We start from the raw sequence: 15,169 nt of genomic DNA on the forward strand, positions 1-15,169 counted from the left end.
TAGGAAGTTTTTATTATGTTACATTCTTTAACCTGTCTTTAATAGTGTTAGGTGAGCTATTAAGCATGTGTTAGATGACCAGTGACTCTTCTCTAATCATATTACTTTACCACATTTCTGATGATGCCATAACTAATGTTACATAATTATAGAAGACACATCCGAAGTGTTATTTTTACATATTGATTAGCAGCCGACATTTACTGAAAGGATGCGTCCGTCTCTCGTCTGGTTCATTACAACTAGTAGTTACAAACTGTTACAGTTACAACCTTAATCAGTACCGCACATCTTATTACTCAATTCAACCAACCAAGCTAGCCATGTTGTCTATCCGAATCCATACCATATTATTTGATTAAGTTATAGTATGTAGGGCAGGCCTACTTATATTTCCAAGATAATACAACAGTACACTAGCATCATGCTAAGTGCTGGTTAGCATCACATCATATACGCTTAGGAAACGCCCCTATACGATCCGCCCCTATACGATCCGCCTCCTTGCTGCGGTCTGCAGCCAGACCCATCTCGATTTACGTGGCATTTCAGTAAACAGAGTTTTTTGCTGTCGATTTTGGTGAGTCCAGTTACTGTTTGTTATTTACTAAGTCCAGTTACTGTTTGTTATTTACTAAGTCCAGTTACTGTTTGTTATTTACTAAGTCTAGTTACTGTTTGTTATTTACTCAGCCATGTAACACAATTAAAATGCAGTGTTTAATGTAACTGTATGAGTTCCGATATAAAATACAGTTGTAGGCTACACCTCTCTTTGTGTGTCTTTATTATGACGTAACGACTAGTCGACTGCTATTTTGAAAAACGTGTCGACTAGTAAATATTGGTAGTTGTGAAACCCCTATCATAAACATGTATACATATTGTATTTAGAAAATATCATCAAAAAGTCCTATTTTATAAAATCATAGTATGTCAAACAAAAGTAAAAGTCATAGTATAGTATGGCAAAAATATGATGAAAAAAGTATTATATGAGTGTTATGTTTCGATTTGACTTCGGGGTAGCTTGCAATTCCACTGACCTTGAAACACGCCGCCTTCTCGTTCACCATGCTGTGTGGATGTCTGCCTGCTGCGCCATGGACATTCATATCCACCCACCATGTGTGTTTATGATTACAATGTTAACAATATCACAAGATTCTCTATCATCTCACTCTATCACATACTGTTGATCTCAAAGTGCACAAGTGTGTTGCATTTAACTTTGAAATGCAACATTTATCTTGAATTTATCCTTAACAATTCCTGTGCTTATTTAGAGCCCTCATTTTTTTTTTTTTTTCACTTGCACCAATGAATAATACTGGTAAATAATTGTGACCTCAATATTTATCAAAATCATTTTGATGATCATTTTGGCCATAATCGTGCAAGATAATGTGTATTAAGTGAGCTTTACATGCTTTCCCCTCTTTCATAAAGCGAGATTTCAAGGACACAGCAACTGAAATGGCATGGAAATATTTGGACATATTGTAATCCTCGCATCCCATAACAAAAAACATAATCTCTAAACAAAAGTAATATTCATCCATATGCATTCAAAACACGAGTATACAGCCACAGGCCAGGATACAGGGGACCCTGCCACTGTTTTCTAATTTATAAACCGTTGTGTTATTTGAGTGTACATAAGGCGTATGAAAAAGGATCAAAATAGAATAATAGAAATACAATTCATAGAGATCCAAACCACATCCCACACTGTTCTGTGTTTATTTAACTTCTATCTATTGACACAAGTGGCCCCTTGGCTAAGCAAAGTGAGTTTTGAGGTGCCATCGCTTACATGTTTATAGCACTAACATCTGTACAGTATTTCATTTTACATTCTGTTTAATCTTTTTCTATTTCACACGTATAGCGTTAACTTATTCCTGCATTTCACATACTTTTATAGCACTATTTTAATTTCCTAATTTCTCGTCTTAAATATACTGTATGCTCTAATGCAGGGGTTCCCAAACTTTTTTCCCAAGAGCCCCCCAAAATGTAAGTTGCGCCCCCACCCCCCACACACACAAAGGGGGGGGGGGGGGGCGGGGGGGGGTGCAACAGCGGTAATTCAAGTTTAAAAGTCTCAAAAATGCTACAACTACTGTCACAAACTGGATGAATGTGAAGTATTTTGTTAAAGGAGGATGAAAGCGTAATTAAGGAGCACTATTGGAGTGACTTTGATGGTTATTGGACTCAGGATTCATTCATTTAGATTCCCGCTGTATGAAGAAATTAAAGGACGGCGCAAGTGGAAACAATTCACAAAGGGATTAAACTGTTTAAAACACATGCTCAAAGTAAACTGGATTTTGCTGATGTGTTTATGTAGATTCAAAAATCGTAAATAATCTACAAAATGGAGGAGACCGATCTGATCGGAGTAACTGTGACAAATAATCCAACTGAAACCGGCATGGACAATGACTATGTTTTAAAAATGCGCTTATCCAGACAAGCCCGGTTTGGACACTCTACAGGCAGAAGAAACATTTGTATTAAAGAAACAATGATACATTTCTGTCTTTTTTATGCCTTTAATAGCTACTAACTTGAATTTGTATTGTAATTAATCAATTTTTTAAAATGTTATTGTAATGTGGAGACAAGGCTTTTAGTGACAATCATGTATTGCGTTACAATTATTAGTCAAAAAAAAAAAAAAGTCTAAATATGAGATTTGGCCTCAAATCATCTGCGGCCTGGCGCCCCCCCTGCGACCTTTGGCGCCCCCCAGGTTGGGAACCACTGCTCTAATGCAGGGGTTCCCAACCCCCGGTCCGCGGACCGGTACCGGGCCGCGGAGGTGTTACTGCCGGGCCGCGAAATAGCTGTGAGTTTATCGCAATATTTGCAGAATTATAAATATATAAAAATATTTTATCATAATATTTTTTTCAAAAAGTGTTTAATGTTCGCACCTATACCAGTCATATTATTTCATCCAGTAGCCTAGTTTATCTTTCACCAGATAACCATTGAAAATGGCTTTTCCGAGGGATTCGGCGGCTCAGCCTCTCGTGCGTTACCGGTGCGCCAAGTAGGAAGAGGAGCGCACAGGAGACAACCGTTTAATTGCAGACTGTTATGTTTATGTGGGGAAATGGCAGTGCATACATTATTTGAGATATATTTCAAACTCGGACTTCATTTTAAGTCGGCCAGGGGTGTAGAGCTATATGTTTATTTTACTAGCTTTTCTTTTTAATGACTGATTTTAAATGCCATTTCTTTATGTCTTTCATTTTTTTGTAAAGCACTTTGAATTGCTTTGTGTTGAAAAGTGCTATATAAATAAACTTGCCTTGCCTTGCCTTTGTTTAAGCACCGGATTGGCAAAACAGGAGAGTAAACAGTCTGCCTTGATCTATGAATTCATGTCCGGGACTCTCACGGTATCTGCTGCCCGCAGCTGTTTTATAGAAGGAAAACCTCCTTCACTTCATGAAATGGCTGCAGCATCAGGAGGCAGTGGGACGTGTAACTCCGCTTCTGAGAAGTGCAGCACCAGCGCGCCGAGAGCTGTGCCTTTTTACGCACCGCCTTCGCTGTGTTTACCTTCATCAGAACAGCGAGTGACTGCAGGCTGCTACGTGTTAACCACACACACCTCTACACACATCTCTACACACATCGAACTGCCCGATTACTCCCCCTTTTATTCGTTTTATGAAGGAGATGTCCAGTCATCAAGGCGCATGATGTGTGTGTGTGTGTGTGTGTGTGCTCTGCTCAGCTCTGTGTTTGTGTCTGTCCGACACCGGCATTTGTTTTCAAATGACCATGAACAGTAATTTACACACATCTGGCTAACTCCATAGGTAGCCTATTTGCGGGTGTTCCCAAAATAAATTAGTTTAATCTTAATCTCGATTTATTGCTAAATGCTGTCGGACGTGCACCGGAACGTCACTATCAAAATATCTTCTGAAAACAAATGCCAGTGTCACACACACACACACACACACACACACACACACACACACACACACACACACACACACACACACACACACACACACACACCACACACACACACACACACACACACACACACACACACACACACACACACACACACACACACACACACACACACACACACACACACACACACACACACACACACACACACACACACACACACACACACACACACACCTCCTTCATAATGCGCCTTCTCCTCGTTTTCCCAGCATTCACTGGATTATCCGTAAATCATACAAACAAAACCAAAACGTTGATTTATCTGTTTTCCCGTTTTGGTTTAAAAACTGAATAACGTCGTTTTTTTGGCTTTTTTAAACGTTGTTAATATGTTTTGGATGCATATTGTTATAGTATTTGTTCAGGCTGTTACATACAATTAGCCTCTGTTGCTACCTGCTGTTGAGTAAATATTAAAATCAGTTAAAATTGACAACCGGTCCGCGATTTTTTTTTTATGTATCTGCCGGTCCTTGGCACAATAAAGGTTGGGAACCCCTGCTCTAATGTACCTGTTGTTAATATGACAATAAAGCTTCTGAACATTGCATTTAGAAAAACAAGAAAAAACATGTTACCAGTAAAATTGCTAATAGCCTCTGTGTTAAAATAATTGTAAAATAAGAACAATGAGCGACACAGCATGTTACATTTCGTGATATAAATTATTTATTTACATTTACAGAAAAAATGACCCCATCAAGACAATGTAGTAATAACTATTGGAAATAGAACCCAAGATACAGAAGCTGGCGTTGCCGCCCAACAGAGAGCTCTATAGTAACATTGTGCCCTCTGTCAAAGGTCTCCTATAACACAAAGTGCAAGGCATCACGTGTACCCCCCCCCCCCCCACCCCCTACCGGACCGACAACACACCTCAGTTAAAGCCTGTTACCCTGCTTTGCACTACCCCGCTCTGCCCCCCCCCCCCCATCTAGAAACGACAGACACCGGCTAGCCCGCCTCTACCAAAGCTCACACGTCTAATACACATTCACACACTCACGCTCACATTCCTCGATGCCCCCCCCTCCCCCCCCCACGACGCTTCATGGTTCAGTCCGTTTGAGAAACCCTGGGCGGAAGGTGCAGGAAGACACATCTGCATCTGTGTGTGTGTGTGTGTGGGAGGGGGGGTTGTCTCATCACTGTCTCTGCAGCACCACCGTCCTCCCCGGGCTTCATTAGAGTTCACATTGGGAGGAGAGGGGAGAGGGGGTGAAGGGGAAGCAGATCCTACAAGGAGAGGGGGGGGACATCTAACGCCACAGCGCTCCCCGTAAAGCGGAGGGGGGGCTCTGTCCGGTGTGTGGGGGCTCAGATGAGCCGGGTGGAGGCACGCATGGTGTTCTCCGTACTGAAGTGGACATTGTTCTGCTTATGCCGGTTGATCCTGTTGGTCCGCGGGCATTTCCTGTGAAGGGGGGGGGGGCGACGACAAGGAGAAGCATGTTACACCTGTACAAGTTCATTCTGAAGCAATTCTATTTTATGGACTGAATAAAGCCACTCTACCATTTGACAAAAAAAACGTAACTACCAACGTCTGGCTAATAATTGGGGCTGCATGATTTGGAAAACTGTGATTATGTAATATGCAATTGTAAAGTAACTAAGTAGATTTACTCAAGTACAGTACTTAAGTACAATTTTGAGATACTTGCACTTACATTTGTTGCTACTTTGCTATGTCTACCCTACTACAATTCAGAGGCTTATCGTGTATTTTTACTCCACTACCTTTACCTTTAGTTACTTTACAGATTTCGATGAATGATGTGAAATATAATCAACTCTTAAATAAGATTTTAGTTACACCTGGAGTAAATTCACAAGCTACCCTGCAGTATACAAAGTCATTAAAAGAAAATCTGATTACTCCTGCCACCTCTGGCTATATGTTTTGCTATATATATATATAATTATTATATATATATATATATATATATATATAATATATATTTGATCAGTTTAACCTTTATTGGAGATAGATTTGAAAGGGGGATTTAAAGGAGTATCATGGTTTAAAAGAAAAATACCGTTATTCAAGGTTCAATACAATACGTATACAGCCAATAGACCAGACCACTCCCATGTGTAAAATCAACGATCCAACAGAAAACCAGAACTTAAATACATGCAGGACTAATCACAGGACAACACACAGCTGGGGAGGGGGGGAGTGAAGGGAAAACACAAAGGCACCAGGTGAACAGATCAGGTGATCAAACAGGAGGGAAAACACAGGGGGGAAAGCTCTTCAAAATAAAACAGGGAAACAAAGACAGATTGTGACATTTAAAAATACAACAGTAAAAACACAGATTGAGACACGGGGATGAAATGCTTCATGTTCCGATTCTAGCCTGCGTCCAACTCAGCGGGGACTGACAGTATTCGTATTATCATTGAAAAATGTATTGACACCATCATGGTGGGAGTTTTAAGAGGATCTATCCCCAACAAGAATTGTATTACATTTGTAGAATACAGTTTTTTTGCTGGAACTTCTCCGCAGCCTCACAATACTTATTTGAGTATATTTTCACACATTTTGCCTTTGGACATTGCGCTAGTCCATATTTTTAAATGCTGTGTTTAAGAGTATTTATCTATGGATTTGTTCTTTTCTTTCTGTGGATGTGTCTACAGTAGGAAGGATACGATATTGTGGTAACAACATTATATCTCACAGTGAATCTCCTTCCAGCAGACCTTCATGTGACATGTGACAGGATGGTATAGGTGGCAAACATAGGATTGACCTTCTTCCACTCCCACATGTTTGACCTTTAAGTGAGCGGTAAGTCTTTATGATCTAACTTAAATGGAAGCACTCTCCGTATATCTGTCCATAACCATTCATCCACTCCACTTCACAGATAGTGGGCGTCCTGCTTTAGACCAGAGGAAGTGCAGTTTCAGGGTTGAGCTCTATAAGACATAAGTATTAGTTGTGCTTTACACTCAGTGGAGTGTTTAGAGTGGACTCTTATTAACCGTAACACTGCCAGACAGCATGCTGGGTAATGATGTGACTCGCCCTGCTAGTTCATAACACAAAGTCAGTCTGTCCATAGGACAATAGGCACTCAAATCTACGTCTGTATAAACTGTAAAGCTGCAACAATAGTCATTTAACAATTGATTACTCTTCAAAGTCATTTTTCGTGCAAATATCTCAGATCATGTTGGTTCTCTCCTCTTATATAAGGAGATGTGTTGCTTTTATCCGTAAATATATAATTTCAAAGTTATTTAACTATATATTTTAGGAATAATTAGCTTTGGTTGTTTTTTTTTTCACTAACGACTTGATTCACAATATTGATTTTAAATGATTTTATTGACTTCAAAATATTTGTATGGCTTCTGCTAAGAAAAAAATGGTCCGTTCCCCCACGACGTTCCAACGACTGTAACTGTGGTAAAAGCAACATAACTTAAAAAGACGGCCTCACTGATTGATGTTTTCTCTAACTGTCTGTTGACATTTTATTTTCCTTTAACCAGTCTTCAAACCATGTTCCTGTTAGTGTTTACTTCCTCTCTGTCTTCTTCTGTTGTTCTCTTTAGTGTTTACTTCCTGTATGTCTTCTTCTGCTGTTCCCTTTAGTGTTTACTTCCTGTCTGTCTTCTTCTCTTGTTCCCTTTAGTGTTTACTTCCTCTCTGTCTTCTTCTGCTGTTCCTGTTAATGTTTACTTCCTCTCTGTCTTCTTCTGTTGTTCTCTTTAGTGACTACTTCCTCTCTGTCTTCTTCTGCTGTTCCCTTTAGTGTTTACTTCCTGTCTGTCTTCTTCTCTTGTTCTCTTTAGTGTTTACTTCCTCTCTGTCTTCTTCTGCTGTTCCTGTTAATGTTTACTTCCTCTCTGTCTTCTTCTGTTGTTCTCTTTAGTGACTACTTACTGTCTGTCTTCTTCTCTTGTTCCCTTTAGTGTTTACTTCCTCTCTGTCTTCTTCTGTTGTTCCCTTTAGTGTTTACTTCCTGTATGTCTTCTTCTGCTGTTCCCTTTAGTGTTTACTTCCTGTCTGTCTTCTTCTCTTGTTCCCTTTAGTGTTTACTTCCTGTCTCTCTTCTTCTGCTGTTCCCTTTAGTGTTTACTTCCTGTCTCTCTTCTTCTGCTGATTTATCTGAAGTCCTTCCCTTGTACTCTTTTTCTTTTCTTTACTAGGGACCGTTTAGCCATTAATCCAAAGTTTTGTGCTCTCCACAAATATAACAATGAATGTTCAAAAAGTATTTCACAGTTTTCTAACTAATATTTGTTGTCCACAGCTGACGTTAAATCGACCGGACTTCTTTCTGTGGATTGATATGACTGCACATAGTCCATAAATCCTTCTTAGCAGAGGTGTGTAAGTGTTATTAACAACCTCTTGAATATCCAATTGACCAATGAGAATTGACTAGGCTGTGTAATAAATAACCAAAACTGCTCCCTATCTCATTTTATCCTTTCTCCTATCGTCAGTTTTGTATAATATATTAATTAATTTGGCTCCACCGTAACAAGTGAGAGCAGTGTCATGTCTTTTTTTTACTTTTACAAGGACTATTTTTATACTCTTTGGCTTTAAATAAATATCGCTGAGCAGGAGGAAACATGAATGGAACAGTGGCTGTATTCAGTGTTCCTCTCTTCTTTTCTTTATCTCCCCTTTAAAACGTCTCTTTCTCATCTTGCCCCTCCCCTTCCTTTGCTCAAAGGAGCAGTTTCGTCTCGGCCAAAAGTCTTTTAAAATCTTTTATTATAAGTCATAAATTGCTGAGGTCAGCCGGAGGCAGACAGCCGCAGGCTATATATGTGTGTGTGGGTCTTTACTGTGAATACAAAACAGATAAGAGAGTGCGCTAACCTACACAGATATCAGCATGTATCTGCGCTTGTATGTAGGTGTGTGTGTGTGTGTGTGTGTTCACAGGGGAATTTGACAGTGCTTTCTCTCTGTGTTGTAAGCAAGGTGACCTTTCATCTGATTTCTCCGGAGCTCCACATTCCCCCCGTGACTCCCAAATACAGACAACATCGAAATAACTGCTGCCAGGTTCATTAGTGAGCTGTGTGTGTGTGTGTGTGTGTGTGTGTGTGTGTGTGTGTGTGTGTGTGTGTGTGTGTGTGTGTGTGTGTGTGTGTGCGTGTGTGTGAGGGCCATGACTCACCTGGTAATGCAGAGCACCACCACGCAGATGATCACCACCTGCAGTGCTCCGATGATGGAGGCGATGAGGACATAGTGCAGTTTGCCCGAGCCTGGCACCACATAGAGCACGTTGTACTCTTTGATGTCACACTGGGGGCCACGGAACCCCGAGTGACAGCTGGGAACACACACACACACACACACACACACACACACACACACACACACACACACAACCACACACACACACACACACACACACACACACACACACACACACACACACACACACACACACACACACACACACACACACACACACACACACACACACACACACACACACACACACACACACACACACACACACACACACCCAGAGAAGAAGAGAAAGAGAGGGGAATAGAGTCATTCTTCGCACTGAGAGACAGGTTAATTATTTCCGTGCTCCTAATGGAGACGTGGGCACCTGTTGAGGGGGAACAATGTGTTTGTGTGGCAGTGTGGTGAGTGTGCTTTTTCTTTGCCCGGACGGTGTAGATGACTGATAAGGTGGCGGTGTTAAAGGGAAGGAGGGAGAGTGTATTTTTTTTTAAGTTAGCAGCTACATTCATCATGTCAACACTAAACCTGGAAATATAGTTGTGTGTTCAGAGGTTGCAGGCTAGGTAACTAGGAATGGGAAGATAAAATATACAAAGTAATTGTGATGAATGTCCATTTTTGTTTGTATATACTGAATATAAACAGTATATCTTTTACTTCATCAAATGTATTGTAATATTACTTCTGTATGTTAGAGTATCATTTGAAGAGTTTTAAGCATATTTGTATTATCGGGATGATAGCGTAGATCGCAAAATGTGGCTATACAAACCAGACACACACTTAACACCAGAGATAAGGAAGCTACGGAGATGCGAGCCACTGTGATTGGCTATCTTGGGATGCTACTGTCAGTAAAACACAGGACTGGTATTATGTGGGTACCTCTTGTAATCTGTGATAAGTGTGGAGGTCTGCATCCTTGCAAATTGGTAACACGAATATTAGTCTTGAGTCTTGACCTCATATCTGTGGATAATGTCAGTATATTTTGAGGTTTTATATCGATGAGTATTTCACGTATAAACAGAATTCAGGTGTCGTCGTGACTGTATTTATCATATGAATGTGTGATCATAAAATAGGGAATAACAATATCTCTGTTCAGGAGGGGGTCACAGTTTGCCGTCTTAAATCCAAATTGTAACTGGGCTATATCAACTGCATCACAGATATTATGTGATGGTCCACAGCGTTGTTGCCTTTGGACCAAAAGAGGATCAAGAGGAAAACATTAATATTATTCAGGTATTAGAGAAAAACCACCTGAAAAAGCATATCATCGGTGTTGTCCAATGTAGCCAGCATAGTGTGGATGAGATTTGAAAGAGCCACACACACACACACACACACACACACACACACACACACACACACACACACACACACACACACACACACACACACACACACACACACACACACACACACACACAACACACACACACACACACACACACACACACACACACACACACACACACACACACACACACACACACACACACACACACACACACACACACACACACAGAGACTAATGGAGATGATCTGTGTCCTCAGAGAGGAGCTAAAATGGTTCCCCTTTTAATCTCTCTTTCTCTCTCCATCTCCTCTCTACCCCCTGTCTTCCTGTCTCCGGGGAGGTTGTTACCCACCAACACGTGCACATCCTCATTTAGCGCACGCACACGCCACACACACACACACACACACACACACACACACACACACACACACACACACACACACACACACACACACACACACACCACACACACACACACACACACACCACACACACACACACACACACACACAGTCTCTTTCACATTCTCTATCCCTTCGACCTAACGCTGGGAAAGATCGACGTTGCAACCTTGTTCTGCTTGTGGTTTGTGCCCCGTTTCGCACTGTACTCGGCTTTCCTTCTCATTAGGACACACAGCCTCTAGATCCTGCAGCCAGCAGGGGGTAGCAGAGACCTTCCACACCCCTTCCCCGCTGAGCACTGCTCTGTATGCATGCAGGATGTGTGGCAGTACGAGAGAGGTTAGAGAGAGATAGAGGGAGGGATACCAGGACCCCCTGGCTGCTACACTATCAGGCTGGAAAAGACATTCAGTGTGTGTGTGTGTGCGAGTGTGTGTGTGCTGGGTATACCACTCCTCATTGTGCCTTTATGTAAATGCTTGTGGATTTTGTGTGAATATGTACGAGAGCTGTCATTTTCAGCTGTGAGACTGCTGTTCTGTAAGTGTGTGTGAAGTGTGTCTGAATTTGTGGCAGTTTCCAGTTTTTTCTATACAAAATATGAACAGTATGTCCTTCAAAGTGATGACATTTTGCTGAACCATTTTTTAGAATAGAATGGGAGGGATGAAACCCGTCGTTAATGGTCACACATGCGGAGCACACAGCACACAGTGACATTTGGCCTCTGCATTTAACCCATCCTAGTAGTCTAGTACTAGGAGTAGTGGGCAGCTATTGTACAGCGCCCGGGGGGGGAAGGGGGTTGTCCGGTGCCTTGCTCAAGGGCACCATGGCAGGGGAGGTGAACTGGGACCTCTCCAAGTAGCAGTCCACACTCCATATTTAGGTCTGTTCGGGGACTTGAACCGACAGTCCAAGCCCCTACTGACTGAGCCACTGCCGGTCAGTATTTATCCATTTCAAAATGTTTGAACTTCGAAGACTTCTCTCGACTAAGTTTAGTTCTTGTTTCTGTTTAAAGTGTGTGCCTCCATCACAGACTGACTTCCAAGCACACGGTTTACTGCAGTGAGGGATTTCTACAGACGAGTTATATTCTAAACTCTTGGTTTAGCCGAGTTTAAAACTTCTGAATATATTTTCCTTCAAAACGTTGAACGAATGATTTATTTGGTGCCAAACAGTGTGCCAACAACTGTTGTCTCCTTCAGTGAAGTCTTTTTTGTCATGCACCTGAGTATTTCTGCCAGGATGTGCGCACACTTGGTCCTTTTTTAAAAAGTCTTTCAAGCTCGTTTGGTGACAAGTTATCGTAGCTAAAATGCTGGCCAAACCAACAGAAGTATCATCCAAGTAGGAATAAAGCCACAATCATTCTTAATGGGGATGGATTAAGTTTAGTACTAGAATTAGGGCTTGGTTTCCGCCAGGGTTTTTTGGCCACTTGGGAACAACGTAACAAACTGTTATCAACACTTGTACAATATTGTTAGAATTAGTTATGTTGAGAACTTAAGCAAACAAGCCAATTATCTTGTTGTTTAGGCTTGTTTGCTGCTGTTAACAAGACTACAACATTTCACAGCTTCTGGGACGACTCTGATGACACATTCAAGGTGTCAATCACCAATGACGGTGGTGTGTTTACAGCCAAGTTTTATAATTGGCAGACATGACACTGCAACAAATTGTGGGTCCTCAAGATGAAATCATCATCAAATCAAAATGAAGCTTGTGTAATACAACCATGATGTGAAGGGAAGGAGGACACACCAACATGATTCATTTGAAGCAGTGCAGAATTCCAGCCAGAACTCATACACTTCCCTTTCTTGGCTCTCTGGCTCGTATTCATTCAAGATAAACAAGCCTGATTAAAAATAAACAGGCTCTTACACTACATGTTAAACTGACTAGCCATCCTACATCTTACATTTTAAGGAACTAAGAGCATCGTCAAATTGGAAGTGAAAAGATAGTCTTCTTGCTCTATGTAGGATTTGTTTATAGCCATAGTCAGTCAGAGATACAATGTAAAACCTCTGTAGCCAATAATAACTTGGATGAATATGGTTTAATTGATTATTACATAACATTCCATGCACTGTAGCTTATAATTCGCTATTACAAATAGAGCCTTAATGATGGCTAGCTATTAAAAACCCATTCAACTAATTAAGAACTAGAAGGGCCAAGTCCGTTTCCATAAGTGAAAAATAATGCGTGTATGCTCCCTGTGATATGGGTCCACTCCAAAAGGTCCATGGCCCGCTACACCCCACACGTTTTATGACGATAAGCCTAACAAGAAGAAATAATAAAAAATAAATACAAAAACACCTTGGTGAATTTGCCAACTCAATTCATTATGCTAAAACTGAAGAAAATAAAAGAGGATATATAATGCTCCTTTTCAGGTTCATATTTGTATTTAGTGTCTCTACTGGGACATGTCTCCATGCTTTAATGTTCAAAAAGCTCTTTATTTGTCTCATACTGCCTGTGCTGCAGCACCTCTTTTCACCCTCCGTCTGAAACCAGAGCCCAGTCTGCTCTGATTGGTTAGCTGGCCGGCTCTGTTGTGATGAGAAATGTCCCGTCACTTAGCTTATCACATACTACGTGTTGGAGTGCAAAGTGTTACGTAGTGATGTCATTATTTGGGATTTTTCTGACCATTTAAATGCACAAAAACCTTTATAACACACTACAGGAAAGGGGAAACCCCAAAGAGCATAATAGGACCTCTTTAATGTTCTGCTTCTCATTTTTAAAGCAACCAGATTTCCCTCCGTTTTCAGTCCTGAAGCGTTGTATTGTTTAAGAAAGCCCCAAAGCTTCATAAGGATAATACAATCCAGTTTTTAAAAGGGCAACTTTCCCCAACACCACGATAGTGATATCATCCATATATTCACTTTGCACCCTCCCTGCATGTGCTTTTTCTCTCCTAAGTATAGTTACATCGTAACATTTACAGCAAAGGGAACAGCACAGATCAAAAAAGCAGAGTAAGCTGAGTAGATTCAAATAGGTACGAATTCCAGGGTAAAAAGATTAATAGCAGCATTATCAGAGAGAGTTCGCGTATAAAAGGAGTGAAGTAGCCAGTAATAACATGAATACATTGTAGAAACGTTTAAATTGCCCAGTGATATTTCACAGAACACTGTGTGTGTACCTGCAGGAGGGCTGGGCCACGATGCTGGGGAACTGACACTCGCCGTGCACGCAGTAGTTCTTGAAGTGGTCCGGACAGGGGATGTACAGGCCGATGGCCAGCCCGTTCCTCGGATCCTTTTCCTTCACCACTGCACAAACACAAACGGGACACACACCATCCATTAAGACTGAAAGCACATGTGCCCCAGGCTGCCTTTGAACATACATTACAATGCGCTGCATAAGAAAGGCGGAGGATAAGAGAGGAAGAGATAGATAATAAAGAGGTTGGACAGAAATGAAGTCTTTAGAGCAACAGATAAAAAAAGAATTGAGAGTCAGAAGTAATGCAGCTTTGAGTGGCAGCACATGTTATCAAGCAATGCGCCCCCGAGTACACATGCACTCACCTGTGGTGTCGGTCCTCGCGAAGTGTCCGTCTCCGCCTAGGATGTCGCCTGGAAAGGCCAAAAACACATTCAAACGGATCTCAGGGCACTAACAACCTCTCCTGTAGCTGAAAGGCCCTCCATTAAGGGTTACAAGTGCAGAGAGTCGAATGTGAATTATTATCTCAACAAAAGGGTTCAATCCGTCGCTCGGCACCCGTCTAGTTCATGCGTATTTATGTGAACCATTCTCTTCAAAGTGAGAGGCCATCTCCCCAGAAGCATTAAGGTAGAATGGAGCAGATCCGGGAAGAAAAGATCAGAAGGAATAATGTTTGTTTTTTTTGATCGCCTTATTGCCGCATTGAATTCCTCTTTTCACAATGGTTTGACAACATCTCCCGTTCAATCATCAAAAGGAGGTAGTATTTCCCAGGATTATGATGCGAATATTTCTTATTATTTATTGACTCAGACGACGATTACAATTTAGGAAACAAAGCAGTGTTTTAGCGAGATCAGAACCTTGAGTATTATATGTATTAAATACTTATTTATATTTAAAAAATCAAATATGTGACTAAATTAATTGTAACACTGCTCAGAGGGGAGAGGCTAAACAAGACTACAGCTGCAAAAA

The 15,169-nt window shown here is 41.2% G+C and overlaps 1 protein-coding gene across 2 annotated transcripts in view; it reads right to left on the reverse strand.

Annotated features, from left to right (window-relative positions):
• Window positions 1-4,657: 4,657 nt before the first annotated feature.
• Window positions 4,658-15,169, reverse strand: part of tmeff2a (transmembrane protein with EGF-like and two follistatin-like domains 2a) — a 117,012-nt gene continuing 106,500 nt past the window's right edge. Inside the window, exons 7-10 of one of the 2 annotated variants that reach the window (XM_034221395.1) lie at window positions 14,551-14,598; window positions 14,160-14,289; window positions 9,177-9,335; window positions 4,658-5,428 (exon numbers count right to left, since the gene is read on the reverse strand). In XM_034221395.1, the coding sequence (XP_034077286.1) occupies window positions 5,332-5,428; window positions 9,177-9,335; window positions 14,160-14,289; window positions 14,551-14,598 (434 nt within the window). In that variant the 3' untranslated portion in view covers window positions 4,658-5,331. The remainder of the gene's footprint in view (window positions 5,429-9,176; window positions 9,336-14,159; window positions 14,290-14,550; window positions 14,599-15,169) is intronic. The other variant, XM_034221396.1, reaches the window with a different exon arrangement.

The sequence above is a fragment of the Gymnodraco acuticeps genome, unplaced genomic scaffold, assembly GCF_902827175.1.
Source record: "Gymnodraco acuticeps unplaced genomic scaffold, fGymAcu1.1, whole genome shotgun sequence".
NCBI lineage: Eukaryota > Metazoa > Chordata > Actinopteri > Perciformes > Bathydraconidae > Gymnodraco > Gymnodraco acuticeps.